This window comes from Plecotus auritus (assembly GCF_963455305.1).
Source record: "Plecotus auritus genome assembly, chromosome: 3".
In the NCBI taxonomy this organism is placed as follows: domain Eukaryota; kingdom Metazoa; phylum Chordata; class Mammalia; order Chiroptera; family Vespertilionidae; genus Plecotus; species Plecotus auritus.
Genome location: NC_137772.1, coordinates 45,740,263 through 45,762,298, shown reverse-complemented (window position 1 = coordinate 45,762,298; position 22,036 = coordinate 45,740,263). Strand labels below are relative to the sequence as shown.

At 39.9% G+C, this 22,036-nt stretch overlaps 2 protein-coding genes across 2 annotated transcripts in view; one reads left to right on the top strand and one right to left on the bottom strand.

Annotated features, from left to right (window-relative positions):
• Positions 1-8,244, top strand: part of DNAJC3 (DnaJ heat shock protein family (Hsp40) member C3) — a 74,016-nt gene extending 65,772 nt beyond the window's left edge. The window contains exons 10-12 of the mRNA XM_080660863.1: positions 1,828-1,960; positions 2,697-2,845; positions 4,430-8,244. Coding sequence (XP_080516989.1) covers positions 1,828-1,960; positions 2,697-2,845; positions 4,430-4,587 — 440 coding nt within the window. The 3' untranslated portion in view covers positions 4,588-8,244. The remainder of the gene's footprint in view (positions 1-1,827; positions 1,961-2,696; positions 2,846-4,429) is intronic.
• A 2,098-nt stretch (positions 8,245-10,342) lies between these two features.
• Positions 10,343-22,036, bottom strand: part of UGGT2 (UDP-glucose glycoprotein glucosyltransferase 2) — a 166,037-nt gene continuing 154,343 nt past the window's right edge. Inside the window, exons 38-39 of the mRNA XM_080660862.1 lie at positions 16,562-16,688; positions 10,343-10,950 (exon numbers count right to left, since the gene is read on the bottom strand). Of these exons, the coding sequence (XP_080516988.1) occupies positions 10,928-10,950; positions 16,562-16,688 (150 nt within the window). The 3' untranslated portion in view covers positions 10,343-10,927. The remainder of the gene's footprint in view (positions 10,951-16,561; positions 16,689-22,036) is intronic.

Sequence of the window (22,036 nt, the reverse complement as noted above, 5' to 3'; positions counted from 1 at the left end):
AGCTGCTCAGTGTATGGCATATACGTAACTAGATGGCATTTAGTATTTTTTTAAGATTCCCTCAGAGAGCAGAATCTGAAATATAATTAAAAATTATCTAGTTTATGTCCATGGAAAGTCTTACATCATCCATATTAAGTTTAAGATAGGATGTAGAAGACTACTTTGGGGAGATACTGTGAACACTTAAAAATGCAAGCAAACATGTTTTAAGTGTAGAGTTTGTATAAGTAGCAAAATTGCATATATTGAAACATTTCCCCATGTATTAAATTCCTTCAAAGTAATTTCCTTACTAGGTTCTGATATCAAGTGCTATGTGTATTAATTGCAAAGTTAAACCTTGCTACTATTTATGATGGATTTATGTACTAAATTGGAAAGATACTTTAGGTTGTCACTGTGGATTGGGTGACTGGTATTTAATGTTTCATTAATACTTAATATGTTGAGGCAGGAATTAGGAGAAAAGCTTAAAGCAGCCCCCCTATATTCACGCAGGGGGGGGCTTGTGGGGGGAGGCAAAGGTAGTGTTGGTTCATTTTTCTATGTAGTTCAGGCTTATAAATTTGAATATCTTCCTCATTTTAACCTTGCCCAAGGTTAAACCCCTTTCAGGATTATCTATCCTGGCAAGTTATCCAGAGAGTTGTCTTTTTTCACAATGAAATGTATTTCCATAAATACTAGAATTTGAAACCAACAATCTATTATTTGAGATGTCTGTCCAGGGAGAACACTGGGAAAAATTTGTGTTGGAGCTTCCCAAGACCACCCCCAGATTTGGTGATTCAGGAGGACACATGGGATTCAGCATGCAGTTGTACTGAGACCAAGATTTATTCCAGGGAAGGGATACTAAGTAAGATGAGCAGAGGGAAAGGCTCATGGGGCAAAATTCAGAGGGAACCAGGTGAAGGATTCCAAGCATCTGTGAAATCATACAGCACCAGCTAATTCCTCAACAAGTGAAGTGCTGTCTACCAGGGGGCTGCCTAGTTCATACCCAAACTCTAGCCTTCCAGAAGGAAATATGACGTTTCGTATACATCCCAGTTGTTTATATAAATAGTTTCGGCATGGTGAGCCAGTCTTACCAGGGAATGTTGGGAACACTCCTGAAATCCAACTTTCCAGATGCTGCCAGGGGCCAGCCTTTCTAAGGACACTCATTTCTGCCTGACATTAGGTATCCAGGCAAATGCCTGTTTTTAAAAATATTTTAAATAATCTAAAAGGAAGGATACAATATGGATTATCAGACCTCCCATACCAGGTCTGTAGGTGGGTTTCTATTTTGATTGATACTTAAAAAAAAAAAAAAATCAGGTTGTAATAGTTTGTGTTGAAATCTGTGGGTGACTTTGTGATTCTGATTGCTGATGGTTCCTCTTGCTCCCTTTCTAAGCCTCTGATTCTTCTGTACTGTGGACCCAGTAGCTGACCAAGCAGATTTTCTTTGCCACTGTCTTGTTTTCCTGTGTAACAATCACTTTAATCTTACTGATGGTAAGATTGCTTTGTTTCAAGTGCTGATGTTAAAACATCTACAAGGCTAAAAGGTATGGGTAAGATAATGTGGGAGGGAAAGTATACAAACAGCAGTGAATTTTATTGAATGGGAGTAATAAGCTACTAAATTCTTCCTTAATTATGTAAGTTTGTGAACAAAATTACTAAGGTTACCACTTCTTAGGCTCTTAGCAGTAATGGCAAAAGAGTGAAGGGCTTGGGGATGGTGACTTCAATGTCAATTTTGCAGGATAAGTAAAGGTGTTATAAATTGTAATTTCTCTTAACGGCATTATCTTAAACATATTTTGACAGCTATTCAGGATTATGAAACTGCTCAGGAACACAATGAAAATGACCAGCAGATTCGGGAAGGTCTAGAGAAAGCACAAAGACTATTGAAACAGTCACAGAAAAGAGATTATTATAAAATCTTGGGAGTAAAAAGGTGAATTATTAATTTAAAATTTGCATTTTTATTTTTAATCCACTGTTTTAAAGCTAATCATTGCTCCTCTTTTTCAGATTCCTTTCCTAATAGCCTAACATCATAAAACTATTTTGAATATATTACAGTTTTCTCTGATGATAGAGACTAATGGAGAATTAGTAGTTGGTGACAAAGATATGACACTGTAGCATGAATAGATCCTAGGCCTAGATTTCCTTTTAAAAAATATATATTTTTTTATTTGATTTAAGAGAGGAAGGGAGAGAGAGAGAGAAATATCAGTGATGAGAGAATCATTAATCAGCTGCCTCCTGCATGCCCCACACTTGGGATCAAGCCTGCAACTTGGGCATGTGCCCTGACTGGGAATCAAACTGTGACCTCCTGGTTCATAGGTTGATGCTAAACCACGGAGCCACACCGGCTGGGCTAGGCCTATATTTCTTAAAGGTAATGACTTGGGAATGAGATTTTTTTTTTTTTTGGTGGGGATAGGAGGGAGAGAGGGGATGGGGAAAAGAAAACGTATCTAGGATTATAAATAAAGTGGCATTTTAAGAGTCAACTTGTAGGTACTAAGATATTTAATTTAGTCAATATGTACTTTTGAATAAGATCACCGTCCTTGAATAAACATCATTCTTTTAGGTAATTGTTCTTATTAAGTAAACTAATCCAGAAGTGTTGTGTACTTCTTAACTAATGATTATTAATAAATTTTAATACCCCTCAGAAATGCCAAAAAGCAAGAAATCATTAAAGCATACCGAAAATTAGCAATGCAGTGGCACCCAGATAACTTCCAGAATGAAGAAGAAAAGAAAAAAGCTGAGAAAAAATTCATCGACATTGCAGCTGCTAAAGAGGTCCTCTCTGATCCAGGTAGCACTTGCCTTTAACATTTTCTATTCTCTTGAAATGGCTGAATCGGTGACTTAGCCTCCCTCTTCCATTGCCTGTCATAGAGGCAGTGTTGGAATGGACTGTAGACAGCTCTGGGCTCACTTCACGGGCTGGTGACTAGTGTGGGCTTGCCAGTTTCAGAAGTCCAGTTTCATGCCTGCTCCGTCAGACTCAGGGACCCACATATTCTTGGTGCAGTAAATGAAAAATCCTGAATTTGACATTCCTCTTTTTTTCATCTGTGATATGAAAGCACAACAGTGAGGGGATCTCTTAGGTTTCACCCAGTTTCAGAGCTCAGGGATGAATTCTTCATACCAAACTGACAGGAGCTCGATTAGGAAACCAGCTGGACTGTGCAGTGGTGGGAGAAAAGCTGCCTCCCAGTGTGTGCTCCCCAGGAATCTTGTCCTAAATCATTTGTTCATTTGATTTACTGGCTGCTAAGTGTTCTTTAACACATGCTAAAATGGCCTGGGAAATAAGAGTGAAAGAGCTAAGAATTTAGGTATTTTTGAACAACACTGATATTTCCAGGGGAAACTTAATGTTAAGCTATCATCTACTGATCCTTGTGCCTTTCCATGTCAGTGGGAGCAGAAACTATGGCTTGAGCTAGACAAATTAAGGAAAAAAATAGAAGGAAATCAAGTTGTATGCCCATTTGACAAATCTTTCTTGAACACCTCACTTATGCTATGCACCTGAAGTGAAACAATTTTTTGTTCTTAAGTAATTTATAATCAAGCATAGGAGACAGAGTGTACTTTTAATTAGTAGGCTACATACTGTGGTTGTTTTGTTCTGCAGAGGAGGGTCTACCACCTCTCTGGAGTGGTTCTGTCCCTGGCTTGCACAGTGCACAGGTGTGGGGCTCCGCAGCTGAGCACCACGGGAGCTGGGACCAGCAGTCACAGAGGTGCCCATGGAGAAAAGAACTGCATTTTTAATTACTATGAGTTCTTTTTTTTTCTTGGTTCCCTTTTCTTAGCCCCCGTTCTTATTTTAAGGATGAAATGGCTTTTTCTAATCTCTGAGGATGAGCTTGCTCTCCTGCCACCTGCAGTGTTCCTTTCTCCCATTTGCCTGCACTGGTCTCTGGCTCATCAGGGACTTTCCTCGGGACTGACAGGCACAGCCGTGGAGGTGGCCTCCTTCCCCTCATGTCTGAAGAAATTCAGATTTAATAGTGAGGCTTTAGAAAGCTTGTGCCAGGCTTTCATTGCTGGGCTCAGGATGGTGACAGGGCTGTTTTGGAGGCCTCCTTCTCTGCAGTTATTTTTTCCAGAGAAGCATCTCCTTGGGTAGCTTCTTGTGAGGAGAGAAGATTTATGGGGCCTGATTTTTAATGATACCATTTCAACCCTGGCCCTCACCCCCTTCTCTGTGACTGGTGCTTCTCTAGTCTGTTTTCCTGAGACCAAACCTCTGATCTAGAAGAGCCTATTTTTGAGTGTCAGGCATACCTGTTTTAATAACTGAAAAGTAAGTAGTCCCTCAGTCCCCCCCCTCCTCCACATCTTAGTCCATACCCGAGTCTCACTCTGCTGGTTTCTTTTCTAGAAATGAGGAAGAAGTTTGATGATGGAGAAGACCCCCTGGATGCAGAGAGCCAACAAGGAGGTGGTGGCAACCCTTTCCACAGAAGCTGGAACTCATGGCAAGGGTTCAATCCCTTCAGCTCAGGCGGACCTTTTAGATTTAAATTCCACTTCAATTAAACCAGCTGTTTTTTTGTTTGTTTTTTCCCTTATTCCTTAATTTTTTTTAAAGATTAAAAACAAACCTTGTTCCAGGATCCTAAAGAAAAAAAATTCAAATATTTTAGTTTGTCCATGACCAAAGAATTGTTTTAATAAGAAAAATCTGTTATTCTCCATTTTAGACTTGAGGTGGATGGGTTTGTTACGGCCGGGAGCCGAGGAATGTCTGGGGAAGTGGTCTGAGGCAGGCTCACCGGGTCTGTGTTTTTCTATGCTGCAGCATGTAGAAATGATTTTCCTCACAGCCTTGCATAGTATGTCAGTGCCTATATGTATAAGGAGGAGCTGTATGTAACCTTCATGAGAGTGGGTTACATTTCAGTATTCTTAAAGAGAATATTAACATTTTGAGCTATTTGTTCTTAGGGACAATTTTGTTTAGATTTTGGTCAATACAGTCACTTGCAAATATTTGTTAAATTACAGAGCCTCCTTTAATCTGCATGCATTTCCATCTCCCCACCAGCATGAACATGGCTGACACTGGGCGGGGGGTGGGGGAGGAAGGGACGCGAGCTCATGATAGAGAACCTGTTACCCAATGGTAGTCGATGTAGCCAAGTTTAGACTTTGGATTGATGGTAAGCATATACTTTGTATTTTGTTGTTGAGTATCTCTGCAAGAGAATACTAAAAACCACTGAAATAGAATTAATTGTAAAACCTATGGGCACCTATGGGCCTTTTGTTTAACATGAAACATAACAAATTAACTTAAAAGTTATGCATAAAATAGGTTCAGAGAAGATAGCAGTGCTTTTATGTAAAATAAATTTGCTGAGATGCAGAGTGAACTGCTTCAACAACTGAAATTGAGAGTTAAACCGTTTCCTATAACAGGATCGTCAGAAATGTAAAGTTGCTCAGTTAACATCAATAGAATGCCCTCTTGCCCACCTTTAATACATACAGTGGGGCAGGTTCTCTTACCTCCTGGCCGCCCTCTTGTTCTGTAGTAACGCCCACGTGGGGCCTGTTTCATGTGGGCATGAAACAGCAGACCCGCCCCTTTACCTGCCTGAAAAAAAACAAAAAACACAGGCTTACAGATCTAGTCAGCTCTGGCTATATTTCCACTATCAAGATGGCATCGCTTCTTGGGATTCCTTCTTCTTACCTTTGAAGAAATGAACTATTCAATCTTTGTTATTTGATAATTTTTTCCCTAAAAAATGAGTGTTACTTTAATCAAGAATATTAAATATTTATGGAACTATTGATACTGCATTTAAAATCTAAGAGAATTACTTTAGATAAGAATTAGTACCTTTACTCTGGAGAGGTTTTTCTATTTGCCTCAAAGCATGTTGAAGCATTTTAAGCAATACGAGTCTGATATTGTTTTTATTAAATCAAGCATTTTAGTTTTAGTTCTAGAAGGCATCCTGACCAGTAATGTCCACAACGGGCAAGCACAAATCATTTTCTTCCACAGTCATCCTGAAACATACGTGGAAAAAATTTTCTTAACTAGAAGACAAAAATCACATAGTTGAGTTGGGTAAAACACGTAAGTGCTTTTTGCATCTATTTAGAAGTCTATTTCTTACCAATAAACTTAACAATGCATTTTGAAAACTAGTGAACATCTTGCAGCTTTCATTTTGTTTTAATGTCTCAAAATTCAAGCTAATGTGAAAATAATTTCCAAAGGAAATTCCTTTTTATTTAATTTCAGTAATCTCATTACTTAATTATAGCAGAGATTTTTTTCAATCTGGTTCTTTCGTACATGATGTCACTGTGACCTCTCTGATATCTATCAATGGCCTCTACTTTCAAGAAAAGGATTTTCACACACATGAGAACAAAGGAAATATCAAATTACTTGCCCTTCTATTCAGAGGAGAGGATGAAAAGTCAGGAGGGTTGAGAGCTGGGCCACATGGGAAATGCATCTGGGACACAGGTTACCTCGCTGCCTGCCAATTGCTGCCCAGAGGGTTGTTTACATAGTTTTTTCTCCACTTGTAATAACCGTAATTCCTGTTTATAAAGTCTTACCATGGACTTAATTTAGTCATCGTACTGAAATGTGCAGAGTTACTTGCCTGTTTTCAGTGAAGAGAGTAAAATCTGTGATGCCAAGTGCCAACGCTACTGAGAGAAATTAATTCTTTGGGATTTGTTTTGCCGATTAATGAAGAAAACAATGACCTTTACATTCCAGCCTGGATGGGCATCAGCAGTCTCTGGCATCCACCCGAAGGGAAAGACCGTCACTTGATGTCTCCTTACATGACTGAGGAAAACGTGGGTGTGTAGAGGACAGTGAGTCTCTGCTGGCCTGAGGATCGCTGTGCATTGGAAGGCGATGACGGAGGAAGCATTCGACTGGTTTGGGGGCTACTTGCACTTACCACTCTCGAGTCTCTTTGGAGACTGCAGTGCCCGGTAACCTTCATGGCTCTTTCTGGGAAAGTGAATGCCGAAGGGCACGTCACCTCACCTGTATTATATTCCCTTCTTAACGCCTCCCTTTTGGAGAGCTCCATAAGTGAAGTATTTCTGGTCTGTACATTGTGGATCTTTTCCACAGCAGCAAGTATTAAACACAGCCTATAAAATGTGAAAAAGTTCTGAAAAGAGAATAAATTAATTGCCCACTTCTGAAAGTTCGTGCTTTCTTACCATGGATAAATGAAAATTTGAGAACAACTTTAATAGTTTACTGATGTGAATTGGATATAACTACTAGTTTTAAAATGTCTTTCTCTTTAGTCAGTATTAAAAGTTTATTCTAAATATCAATATGGAAACAGAACTTTTTTGGGACTTTGATAATGCAAACAATCCACCAAATTTTAAAAAGAAAAATACTGATAACTGAGTAGGAAAAAGTTAATAGAATCACAATTTAAAATTGGCACCATTTTCTATTCATGGTGGAAAATGAAAGATTCACCTTTTAAAGGCATGAAGCTAGTCAAAAATTGTGAGGTTTACCATGAAAAAAATGCATGAGATGCCTAAGTTAAAAATGGTTCCTCAGGTATTTGTTAGAGCCGACTGCCTTAAAAGTACAGGGCACTGGTGACAGGCCTTGCAAAGAGTTTTTGTTGAGTAAACATCAATAGTATAACCTACAGAGATCCATGCAACTTTGTTGAACGTAATTTACTTTTCCATATTTATAAAGGAAGGAAGAAAGAAGGCAAATGCTAATCTGTCAATGTATAATATCCTTATTCTAAATCAGATTATTCCTTTTAAAGTAGCAGAGTTTATTCTGTAATTGCAAATTATGTTAATAGGTGGGGTTACTTTTTTTATTTTTATGAATGATCTCATTTGCTGAATGATTTAAGAGTAAAATTAGCCACCGAGTGGCTTGTGTATAGTTAACAGGTTTTGTTGCAATCATCTGTGGTTGAACCTCTTACCTGCAGTGGAAAGCAGAGTGTGGAGAGTGTAAAAGCTGGAGATGTTTGGGGAGTTAAAATAGTACTCCTGTATGGCTGTATAGTTGGTTTTGAATGAGAAGACTAAATCCATCTCAGTTTAGTGTTTTAATAAGAAACTGAAAATTAATTGAAATGGGTCAGATATATCTACACATATGGGTACTATTTTTATGCCCTTGTATTTTCACATTTAATAAAAATATTTATGGTCAAAATAAGTACATTTTTGCTTTTGATTAATTTTTAGTCTTTTGGAGAAGTCTATTTTCCCACTTTATTTCACACATAATCAGTGATTACAAGGGCTCCTGAATACAAGCTAAGGAAGATCAGAGCACCAAATGCAGAAATGGCTAAAATCTCTTAATTTCAAAAAGTCCTAAGGCAGTGGTTGGCAAACTCATTAGTCAACAGAGCCAAATATCAACAATACAATGATTGAAATTTCTTTTGAGAGCCAAATTTTTTAAACTTAAACTTCTTCTAACACACTTCTTCAAAATAGACTCGCCCAGGCCGTGGTATTTTGTGGAAGAGCCACACTCAAGGGGCCAAAGAGTCGCACGTGGCTCGCGAGCCGCAGTTTGCCGACCACTGTCCTAGGGCGTTCAAGTGGATGGTTCTTCAACTTCAATACAATTAAAATCTCTTAAATTGGCTTTGTTTGAAGACTTTCCCTTTTCTATAAATAGAGGCCTGACGCACGAAATTCGTGAAAGAGTAGGCCTTCCTTCTCCCGGCTGCTGGCACCGGCTTCCCTCTGGCACCCGGGACCCAGGCTTCCCTCCGGGCCGCCGGCAGGCACCCAGGACCTGGGCTTCCCTCGCAGCCATGGCTTTGTCTGGAAGGATGTCTGATCTAATTAGCATATTATGCTTTTTTATAGATTTTTTATACATTTCTATTAAAGTCTTTAAAGGGGTGGTAGGGGACACACTGTTACCTCAATCAAATTTCTAACAACAAAAGCTTTCTTAACTCTATATTCTGCATACCCTAAAACTAAAGGACAGCTAGAATGCTTATATAGACCTTTCCCAGAAAGCTCAAAGTTTGCAAATTCTTAATCATATCTTTGCAATATATGAACAACTGGTCCTAGTCTGAAGACAGTAAGGGCTTCCAGGAGAACAAAGAGGAAGCTCCCTGTAGAATATTCATAAATCTAGATTTTCAGATACAAGGTATCAGCCATGTGGGAATGAGACATGTAAATTTAGCCACTCAAATCACAAGACAAGCTGGGAAGGGAGCCATCAAGACTATATTATTCTGCAGTTTTAGCTTCTGCTCTATGAAATACAGAATCTAGCAAATGGGACGTGATAGTAATAAGCATGGGAATCAGGTGTCTGCCTAGCGGCCCTAGCCCATCCTTTCCACAGGATTCTGACAAAAGTGGACACAGGCTGACAATAAAGGAAAACAAAGTACCATCTTGCAGTTGGGGTTTCTGCGCAAAACACTAAACCATGAACTCAGAATTTCTTACCTCTCATCAAGCTCAGATGTTCCTCCTGACTCCAAAGAGGAATGAGCTGGAGAGTACGTGGAGTTGGTCACCTCAGGCCAAGTTACCCATGAGGCCTTTGATAGCATCCCTTTGGATCCCTGGAAACCACAGGAACATTCTACTTCCATCAGGTAGGCCATATCTGGAACACTCCATTTTATCATAGACAAATACGAACACATAACAAAGGGAGGGTGACCAGGAGAGGGAGAGGTTTTGTGATCTCTTATTAGCAATGAATGAAGCTACTGGGAACAGAGAACTTATTTGCAAATACTCTGGGCTGGGCTGTAAAATAGAGAACTAGACTTGTTTAGAAACGCTCAAAGGAGCAAGAGTAGAAACTGCCAATAGACAGCTCTGGCTCACTGGGACCTAACTATACAGAATTGCCCAAAGATGGACCACCCTGTCTCTATTGGCCTGGAGGGTTCAGAGATGGCCTGAAGCTCTACTTGACAGGGCCTTGTAAGGGGGGCTGGCATACTGGCTGGGGGCTAAACTCTACTGGATGTTCCCCAAACTTATCAACAGAATCATCTGGGGAGCTTTTTAAAACAATCATGATTTCCCATGCTCACCTCTGCCCTATTACATTAGTTTCTTAGGGGGATGGGGTTCTAATGACATTGAACTCTCTTCCAGTCCCCAAATCCCATGATTCTAGAATAGTTGGATATTTTTTGAACACTGACTATACCTGTTCTCCTATTAATAATACAGGAAAACAAAGTTTACATTCTTAGTTTCTATAAAAGTAGACAGTTCTTTTAAAAAAATATGCACATACCCCATAAGCCCATAAATATCATTTTATGAAATAAAAATTAGAAGTATTAAAAAAATACAAATAGAGCATAAGATAAAAACATATAATTTAAGATAAAGTAACATTATAGTGCAATACTACCTTCCATTTTACAACAGATAAGGTATAAATGGGATTAATTTTTTTTAAAATTCAGAGATAACCATGCATCCCTTTCCTTTCTCTAATTTTAAATGCATTTTGTGAATAAGAAAATATAAATGCACACAGAGCTGAAATACACAAAAATGTAGATGGTTTGGTAAATCCCCACTAGTCAGACATGTTTTTTACTGGGTCATCTGGCAAAATACCACTTTGGTAAAATCAGTGTTTTAAGCAATTAGGAAAAAGGAATAAACTTAGATTTAAATACTCAGTGGTCATTTCTTATATAACTTAAATTTATTCAATAATTAAGTACATGTATTTTTAAATAATATTTTTAAAATTGAAGAATATGTCATTGATCTTTAATGAACCTTCCAAAAGTCTTAGCAGTAGTTCAACACTTTCCCAGCAGGTGGCAGATTTCTTGTCACACTTTCATCTTCTTTCTCATAAAAGCCAGTGCTAGAGTTCATCATGTGTCAAAACTGTAGGGGAGGAAAGTTTCTTTCTTGAAATCTTAAATATCAAATTAGCTTAAACCTCACTGATGTCTGAGACATAGAAAAAGCACAGGTGCTGACTGAGGATGCTTCTGTTTGTTAATTTAGTACTATCTATTTGGTTCAATTATGTGACATGAGAACAGCTCTCTGTACATTATGGTATTGGTTAGATTGTACTGTATCATGACTACTTACCTTTGTCCCCTCCTAGAAGTGAGCTCCCAGTAGTCTTTGAGGACAAGAACTATGCCTTATTTATCTGTTATCTCTATGACCTAGCACCCAGCTTGGCAAGGAGGCCATGAAGTATACTAGTAGATTACTCACCTGCACAAAGTATTAGTGTAATGGAACAACAAAGAGCAAAAGACATATGTGGTATTCTATGATGAGAGGAGAGAGCATTCAAACATAGACATAGGTACCACAAAAATGTGAGAATAACAGTGAAGACTCTTAGAGACAAAAAATGGGTTCTTTTCTTTCTGCATCAATGAACTGTCACATACTAATTGATTTAAGAACACTGAGAATTCAAAATGATATTTTCAGGTAGAAATTAAAATACAAATTAAATGTATTCTATACCACAATTCAAGATGGAAGACTATGTTTATATCGTCACTAAATTCCACTTTATCTTTTTATTTTTTTGTAAAATATATTTTTATTGATTTCAGGGGGGGGGGAGAGAGAGAGAGAGAGAGAGAGAGAGAGAGAGAGAGAGAGAGAGAGAGAAACACACAATGGAATACTATGCTGCCATAAAAAAAGAAGGAATTCCTACCATTTGTAGCAACCTGGATGGAATTGGAGAACATTATGCTAAGTGAAATAAGCCAGTCAATGAAAGAAAAATACCACATGATCTCACTCATTTGTGGATAATGAAAAACATTATAAACTGATGAACAAAATGATAGATACAGAGGCAGTAAAGCATCAAACAGATTGTCAAATTACAGCGGGAAGGTTAGGGAGAGGTGGGGGAAATAAGAGATCAACCGAAGGACTTATATGCATGCATATAAGAATAACCAACGGATGCAAAACATTGGGGGGTGAGGGCATGTATGGGAGTGGGGTGGGGAGGCAATGGTAAGATATGTACACATATAATACCTTAATTTAAAAAATCAATAAAATATTTTAAAAAATAAAATATATTTTTATTGATTTCAGAGAGGAGGGGAGGGGGGGGGAGAGAGAGAGAGAGAAAAACATCAATTATGAGAGAGAATCATTGATCGGCTGCATCCTGCACATCCCCTACTGGGGATCAAGCCTGCAACCCGGGCATGTGCCCTTGAACAGAATTGAGCCCGGGACCCTTCAGTCCACAGTCTGACTCTCTATCCCATGAGGCAAACCAGCGAGGGCCACTAAATTCTACTTTAAAGATAATCCTATCTAATAAAAGAGTAATATGCAAATTCTTCATCACACCAACACACAAGATGGCTGCACCCATGTGGTCAAAGATGGTCGCCCCCATGTGGACACAAGATGGCCGGCAGGGGAGGGCAGTTGTGGGTGATCAGGCCTGCAGGGGAGGGCAGTTAAGGGTGACCAGGTTGGCAGAGGGGGGCAGATGGGGGTGACCAGGCTGCAGAAAGGGTAGTTGGGAGGGACCAGGCCTGCAGGGGAGGGCAGTTGGGGGGAATCAGGCCTGCAGGGGAGGGCAGTTAGGGGGGACCAGGCCTGCAGGGGAGGGCAGTTGGGAGCAACCAGGCCTGCAGAAAGGGTAGTTGGGAGGGACCAGGCCTACAGGGGAGGGCAGATAAGGGCAACCAGGTCTGCAGGGGAGGGCAGTTAGGGGGGACCAGGCCTGCAGGGGAGGGTAGTTAGGGGGGACCAGGCCTGCAGAAAGGATGGTTGGGAGGGACCAGGCCTGCAGGGGAGGGCAGTTGGGGGGAACCAGGCCTGCAGGGAGAGCAGTTAGGGGGAACCAGGCCGGTAGGGGAGAGCAGTTAGGGGCGACCAGGCTGGTAGGGGAGGGCATTTAGGGGCAACCAGGCCAGCAGGGGAGGACAGTTGGGGGCAACCAGGCCTGCAGGGGAGGACAGTTGGGGGCAACCAGGCCTGTAAGAAGGGTAGTTGGGAGGGACCAGGCCTGCAGGCGAGGGCAGTTAGGGGTTACCGGGCCAGCAGGGGAGGGCAGTTGGGGGCGACCAGGCCTGCAGGGGAGGGCAGTTGGGGGTTACCAGGCCAGCAGGGGAGGGCAGTTAGGGGCGACCAGGCTGTCAGGGGAGGGCAGTTAGAAGTGACCAGGCTGTCAGGGGAGGGCAGTTAGGGGCAATCGGACCAGCAGTGGAGCAGTTAGGTGTTGATCAGGCTGGCAGGGGAGTGGTTAGGGGGTGATCAGGCTGGCAGGCAGAAGTGGTTAGGGGCAATCAGGAAGGCAGGCAGGCGAGCGGTTGGGAGCCAGCAGTCCTGGATTGTGAGAGGGATGTCCGAGATTGGAGAGGGTGCAGGCTGGGCTGAGGGACACCCCTCTCCCCCACCGTGCACCAATTTCGTTCACCATGCCTCTAGTAAAGAAATATAAAAGGGAATGCGGGAAGTGGTTATGAAACATCATTGGAGCAGAATTATTAATGAATTTCTAAAAATGGAAAAGAGAGTATGCAGCTGAATACATAAGCACACAGCTGAGATGTGGTGGTGTTCCTGACAGTGGAAGCCGGGTGAGCCTCCTAACAGAAACGCTGGTGGGGACTGAGTCAGACAGAAGCAGTTAACTGAAGGACTAGTCTGGAGTATCTGTGCTGGCCGCTCCCCTCCCATCCTACTGCATACCAGAAGAAATCTGACAGCCTGCTTATTCCAAGAGATAAAGTAGAAGACTTTTTTGTTGTTATTAATCCTTACCCAAGGATATTTTCCCCCCTGATTTTTAGTGAGAATGGAAGGGAGAGAAGACAAGGAAGGGAAGGAGGAAGAAGGAGAAAGGAAGAGAGAAATCAATGTGAGAATCAATAATCCCTTTTGTAAAACTTCTCTTAGACACATTAATTGGCTGCCTCCCACACATGCCCCAATCAGGGCCAGGGATTGAACCTGCAACCCAGATATATGCCCTTGACCAGGAATCAAACCCTTGGCGCATGGGCCAAGGCTTTAACCAATGAACAACACCAACCAGGGCTAGGAGACTATTCTTAAAAACAAATTGAATTATCTATTGAGAGAGAGGTGGGAGGGGAAGGAGAGAGAAGAGAGAGAGACAGGTAGATTTTTTTGTGGGATGGGCTTTGATCTATTCCATGCACATACATCTAGAGGGAAGTCTGCCAGTCCTACGGCATGCTAATATACCTAGAGCTATCAACCCTCCAAGAAGCCTCTTGGAGAAACAGACATATTTACACCAAGGCAAGGGCAACTTATGCCAAAGCCTTAAAAATAGTTGCCTCTTTAAGTATAAGAAGACTTCCAATTTTATTCCCTATCTTCCATGTTGTTTTAATGTTCATAATGAACAGCTATTATGTTTACAAATCAAGTAAAGAAACCAATAATCCCTTTTGTAAAACTTCTCTTATACACATAACCATATACGGATAGACATGCAATTTTTCTTTAAGATGGGGCCAATTATATTTATACATATTCTATAACCTATTTTTCTAACTTGAAAATATGTCAGCACATTTATTTCTATTCTCTTGGAAGGCTACACTATATTTGTATGTATCAATGTTTATAGAATCAATCCTCTATGGACAGGTTATTTCTATTTCATTATTAATAAAACAATGCTATAACAAACATGTATACATGTATTATTTTTCTTTTAAATGTACGTTTCTTGAAGTGAACTGCTGGATCATAGGGTATACTTATTGTAAGTTTTTATACAGCTACTACATGATGTGTAAATGAGTGTTCATGTGTCAACACCCTCATTAATGCTGGATATTTTGATCCTTTAACTCTTTTCAATTTGATAAGAGAAACATTTGATTCAGTTTTGTGCACTTGTAATTATGTAAATTTTCCTTTCTTCCTTCCTTTTTTTGCTTACTTTCCTTCTCTTCTACTATCCTCTGACTTATTTATCTTTCTCTCCCTTTAAAAAGTTATACCACTTACAGAATAATATTACTTCTGAACTTAAACAGATTATTAAAAATACACGGGTATGTTTTAAATATGGAACATCTCAGACAACACATTGGTTTTGTTAAGGAAAACACGAAGTCAAGATGAAACAATTTCATGCTTATGTAAGGAAGTTTATACATAAACATTTTAGCTTCTCTAAAAAATAAAGCTGAGGAAAATAAAAATTATATTTTGAACTACTGGGAAGAATTATTGTGAGGGTAACAAATATAACCCGTGAAAGTCTCTTAACATACTGACTGAAAAACCTCAGTGCTTTTCTTCTTTTTAATCCTCACCCAAGGATATGTTTTTATGGATGTCAGAGAGAGAGGGAGGGCGAGAGGGAGAAACACTGATGTGAGAGAAACATCAATCGGTTGCCTCCCATATGTGACCTGACTGGAAATTGAACCCGCAACCTTTTGGGTGTATGGGACAACGCTCTGAACAACTGAGCCACCAGGCCAGGGAGTTAGTGCTGTTTTTAAAAAGGAGTAAAGAACAAAGGGGAGACAGACACTGGCAAGGAGAGGGAATTCTGAGGCTTAAAAGAATATTCAGCACACATCTGTTGAAGGTTTATGTAGGATGATTAAATGCCAAGGTAACCACAGTTTTTTAAATCTAAGAAATGGAAGCAGATCTAATTCAGTCACTCTCCAGCCAACGAATAAGGCTACTAGAATTAGGAACACGTGGGGAAACCTCTATTTTCTGTAAGATTAAATTTGGGAGAGAGAAGATAATATTCTCAGCTATGTAAGGCTTTTATTAAACTTCAGAGCTTGGATTTTCATATTTGGAAAATTCAGTGTGATCTTAAAAGATGAACATTTTTTAAATAAATCTTTATTCAGATTATTACAATTGTTTCTCCTTTTTCCCCCCATTGCTCCCCTCCACCCGGTTCCCACCCCACCTTCTGCCCTTACCTCCCCCCCACTAAAGATAAACATTTTTTTTTTAATTTTTATGTTTATCTCTATCTCGTGTCAGGAGGTGACTTGTATACTACACATCTATGTGGTACAGATTATATGAACTGAAGCTATATTCATGGGGGAATAGATTCTCTACTCATATATTTTTTAAAAATATGTTTTTATTGATTTTAGAGAGTGAGGAAAAAGAGAGGGAGTAAGGGATAGAAATATTGATCAAACATCGACCAGCTGCCTCCTGCACAACCCCCATTGGGGACTGAGTCTGTAACCCAGGCATGTGCCTGACCGGGAATTGAACCAGTAACCTCCTGATGCATGGGATGTCACTCAGCCACTGAGTCACACTAGCCAGGCTTTATCCATATTTTAAATTTGTGAGCTTAGTCCACATAAAAATATCCTTAATTATGTCACAGACTTTCTTAGAGAAATTCTGACCTAATCACTTGATAACTTCACTATGAAATAAGTATATAATCTATTCTAGTTTCATTTAATGCAACATGTGGTTCAGGCGCCACCACAGAATGATTACTTACTTGCATTTTTCTTCTTGTTTTCAAGGTGATCTAGCAGTTGTCGTATCTCAGTATCATACTCCACCCATTCTGGGACAATCCTGGCAGCAGCTTTCAGTTTGGGTTCTTTTGTTTTGGGATTATTGCACTGAAAGTTTAAATAAAGTTTTGTTAATAAAAAACCATGCTCCTGAAATAGAAAGGAAATACTTGAGGACTCTGCTGTGTCACTGGAGCAAACAAAATGCATTTTATAAGGAGCAGAGTCCTAAGTCCTACGTCCTTGAAATATTGGAATTCATTTAATGGACAGGAACAAGTGAAATGACAGGCCTTAGTTTCTGAAAGCAGTAAGTGTTCAATGCAAATACTTCAATCAGAAAATTTTTAAAAATTGTTTAAAGACACTCGCATGGTTCATAAAAAGTTTTTCAAACAATTCTGTGAAGTATTTTGTTTGACAAGAGGTCTAAATACATGACCATTCTGACAATAAAACATAGCAGACTATATTAATAAATATTTTCTTACCTTTTCTTTGGACTAAAGTTTGGTTTAATATACTTTACATTTTCCACAGACAAAACCATTTGTCAGCCTTTAGAAAAGTCTTGAGTTTCTTTAGCAAAAGCATTCATTTCCTTTCATATGCCTCTGTTCTAATCAGCAATTGGGCTATATTAAAAGTCAGTTAACTTGAACTCATTTGTCCAAATAGTAATAGTTGTGAAATTCAGAGTAGTCCATAAATCTCAGTCCACATGGGTCCAACTTACTGGCAGAGTAAGACCCTTACATGTTACTTAACTTTGTGTGTATGTGTGTGTGTGTGTGTGATCTTAGTTTCTTCATCTACAGAGGAAGAAATTAAATAAGATAATCTTCAAGGTTCCACTAATGTAAGGTCAATTGAAATTACGTAACAACGGACTCTTTTCCCAAGAGTTTCTTGGGAAAGTAAAGTTTAAAAGGCGGAAGGGCCCAGCCAGTGTGGCTAAGTGGTTGAGTGTTGACCTATGAACCAGGAGATCACAGTTTAATTCCTGGTCAGGGCACATGCCCAGATTGCGGGCTTGATCCCCAGTGTGGGGAGTGCAGAAGGCAGCTGATCAATGATTCTTTCTTATCACTGATGTTTCTCTCTCTTTCTCTCTCCCTTCCTCTCTGAAATCAATAAAAAGATCTTTTTTTTTTTTTTTTTTTTTTTTTTTTTTTTTTTTTTAAAGGAGGAAGGTATAGGAGACGGTTGAGAGGATCTGATTCTGAATGTATTGAAGGTTCAGCTGACAAGAGTTGCTGATGGGCTGAATGTGAGATGCATCAAAGATGACCCCAGTGACTTTGGCTTGAGCACAGTAAAGAATGGAAATGACCTTGACTGAGACAGGAAAGACAATGAGAGGAGCATAGACTTCACAAAGTTACAGACATCCATTTCCTCATTACAAAGCATTATCAGAAAACGTGTCCTGAGGCTTACTTCCATGTGACATATTCTTATGGTTGCTGAAATTTGCTCACCCCCATGCCTCATGGGAAAGCTATTAATTATGAGCCATGAACCTGTCATCTTAATACTTTCCTCACCAGATATTATCAGTTCATTCCACTTTGGAATTTTCTTTCTACAGTAATATATTTCTGAAGTAGTGGAAATAAGATTTTCTTTGCAGAAATTAACTTTACAGGCAATATGTTCTATAATGTGAAGATGAAACTATTTTCCCTCTTTTTGTGTCAGAAACTATTAAATAAAAATACTATGTTTTTCTTAGTTTTTTGGTAATACAATTTTTCCCCTACTATCTAGATCTGTGGTGCTTAATTGGGCCTATCATGCTCCTTAGGGGAACTGTGGCAAGGTCTGAAGACGGTTGGTTGTTTGTCATGCCTGAAGGTGGTGGGGTGCTGCTGCCATCTAGTGGGTAGAGGCCAGGAATGCTGCTGAACATCCTAACAAAGAATTATCTGGTCCCAAATGTCAATAATGCCCAGACTGAGAAATCTTTACTGAAATAGAGTCTCACCTTCAGTTCCATTATGCATCTTTTTTTCTTCCCCTTATGCCATTTCCTTGGAATTTTTCTGCATTCCCTTAACATTTTTCCCAAGAAGCTAGCTCAAAATAGCATGTTCTCTCATTTTTATTTTAAGTGTTTCTGTGGGAGAACTGGCTAAGCTGTCCACCAAAATTTATGCCACTTGTCCTTTTCCTACGCAGACCTATTGCCAGGACATAGCTGGCCACCCAGGAATGACATTTATCATGTGACCACACGAGCAAGTCCTACCAAGGGGTTAAGGCCGTTAAGAGTCAGGATGCATTCTCCACATTCCCTTTTTCCTTTACTCCAGATCATACTATCCAACAGAAAAATTATGGAAACTGCATATGTAATTTAAAAATTTCTAGTAGCCACATGTGAAAATGTAAAAGGAACAAGTGAAATAAATTTTAATACTACATTTAACTATGTCCAAAATGTTATCAACCAATATGTAATCAATATAAAAATCAGTAATGAGATATTTTTACATTATTTTTATTGAACTGAGTTCTCCTAATCTGGTATTTTACATATCATAGCACATCTAAGTTCAGACTCCCAACATTTTAGGTGCTCGCTGGCCACATGTGGCACATGACTGCCACACTGGAGAGATGCATACAGGTGATGATGACCCTAGAGGATGAATAAGCCACAAGCTGGACAGAGACTATTCCCTGAGTTATGATACATAGGGAAGCTACTCACAGACATGACACCCACTTAGATCTGTACTTGGGAGAGTGTGAAACCACTAACATTCGGGGGTTTGTTACAGTAGCTCAAGTTAACCTAAGTGCTCATAAAGACCTCAAGGATATCTTATGTCACTAAGGTATGAGTCACAACCTTTTATGTTACAACACAACCTTAAACAATATATTAGCTACTGTAAATAACATTGCTATGAACATAGTAGTACATATACTCTTTCTGATTGGTGTTTCAGGCTTCTTAGAACATATTCCTAGGAGTAGGATCACTGGGTCAAATGGCAGTTCAATTTTTAATTTTTTGAGGAAACTCCACACTGTTTTTCATAATGGCTGCACCAGTCTGCATTCCCACCAGCAATGTACTAGGATTCCTTTTTCTCCACATCCTCACCAGCACTTGTTTGTTGATTTACTGATAGTAGCCATTCTGGTAGGTGTGGTGGTACCTCACTGTCGTTTTAATTTGCATCTCTCTGATAATTAATGATATTGAGCATTTTTTCATATGTCTCTTGGTCATTTGTATGTCCTCTTTGGAAAAGTGTCTATTAGGTCCTCTGCCATTTTTTTAATTGGGTTGTTTGTTTTCCTTTTGTTGAGTTTATGAGTATTTTATATATTTTGGAAATTAGCCCCTTATCAGATGTATCATTGGCAAATACGTTCTCACATACAGTGGGTTCCCTTTTCATTTTGATGCTTGTTTCTTTTGCTGAAACTTTGTATTTTGATGTAGTCTCATTTGTTTATTTTTTTCCTTTGTTTCTCTTGCCCTATGCATTGTATCAGTGAAAATTCTGCTATGTGAGACCTTGCTTCTTTCTTTTTTTGTTATTTATTTTTTTCTTGCTTCTTTCTTAATATCATCTAATTTTTCTGTGTGTGTGTGTGTGTGTGTGTGTGTGTTGTTGTTGTTGTTAATCCTCACATGAGGACATTATTTCCATTGATTTTTAGAGAGAGTGGAAGGGAGGGGGAGAGACACAGAGAGGGAAACTTCGATGGGAGAGAATAAGGACTGATTGACGGGGCTGGGGATTTGAGCCTCTAACTGAGGTACATCCCCTTGACCGGAATTGAATGGGCAACCATTCAATTCACAGGGCTGGCGCTCTAACCACTGAGAAAACAAACCAGGGCATGCCATCTTATTTGTTTTTGTAACCTTCTATCATCTACAGTTGCATTCCAACATGTTGGCATGCTATTTTTTTCTATACAACTCTGCACATATCTAGAAAAAATCTCTATATTTTATTATCCTGTCTTATTTTGTTCAAATTAAAAAACTTTATGAATTTTAATATTTAGACAGTTTATTCTTCAGTGAGGATCTTATACCCAAACTAGAGGCCTGGTGCATGAAAATTCATACACTGGAGGGGGGCGTCCCTCAGCCCAGCCTGCCCCCTCTCACAGTCCAGGAGCCCTCAGGGTTGGGAGGCGGCCTGGCAATCAGGGGAAGGTGACGCCCCATCACACCTCTGCTGCTGCCACTGCCGGCAGCGCCTTGGCCGGCCCTGGGCGGCTAGGCAGCCAACATCTGAGACTTGCCTGCACCTCAGGCGTCAGCTGGGCAGCCACTATCCGAGGCTTGCCTGCGCCTTGGGCCAGCCCTGGGCGGCTGAGGGGACTGGGGGACTCTGGAGGCAGGCGTGCGGAGCAGCTGGGCCCACCTGGGGGCGGGCCTGGCCTTGCCGCATGCCTGCCGCCCCAGCGGGGCTGAGGGGACTGGGCGCTGCCATCTTGTGGCTGTAGGTGCCATCTTTGAGGGCGGGGCAGTCAATTAGCATATTCCCTCCTTATTGGCTGTGGGCACCTCCATCTTTGTGACGGTGTGAGGGTCAATTAGCATATTCCCTCTTTATTAGATAGGATATTTTATACTTAAATTAGTACATAGAAACAATATGATCAGAAAAAGAATGACGGTATCTTGTAACTGTTAGAGACAATGAATAAGTTTAAAATGTTTCATGTCTAGGAGAGTTAAACTGTAGCATAAAGTGCTTAAAAGGAAAATGTAATTAAAATTCTTCTCAAAAATAAGGAAGAAAATAGACATGTATGGCATAATTTGAGTAAAGGCAATTATTTTGGTTATGTGTACTTGGGAGAAATATTGGTAGAAGAATTAAACTGATGATATGCTAAGATGATAGCTAACTCATGAACACGTCAGCCCATGGCCTTTCTTTCCAAAGCCCTTGTGCAGAAAGAGTTAAACAAGCAGGCCTGAGATTGCTATTCTTTTTTTAAAATTCTTTATTGTTGAAAGTATTAGAGATTGCTATTCTTAGAAAGGCATGCTTGAAAGGCTGGCCCGTGGCTTGCGTCTGGAACTTGCATTTCAGGAGTGCTCCCACCATTCCCTGGTAAGAAAGGCTCACTGTGCCTAATCTGTGCAAACAACATGGTTTATGCTGATGTGACCGTCCCCAATAAGAATCCTGGGCACTGGGTTTCCGGTAGCTTCCCTGGTCGATATTTCATATATGTTATGAAAATTTTCGTAGCTTAAGGAATTAAGCTTGTCCCATGTAACTTCACAGGCTGAGGGCTCTTGGAAGCATGGTTTTCTCTGGACTTCACCCCATGTACCTTTTTCCTTTGCTGCCTTTGCTGTGTATCCTTTCACTAGAATAAATCATAGCCATGAGCATGACTATATTCTTTTTTTAAAAAATATTTTTTATTGATTTCAGAGAGGAAGGAAGAGGGAAAGAGAGAGA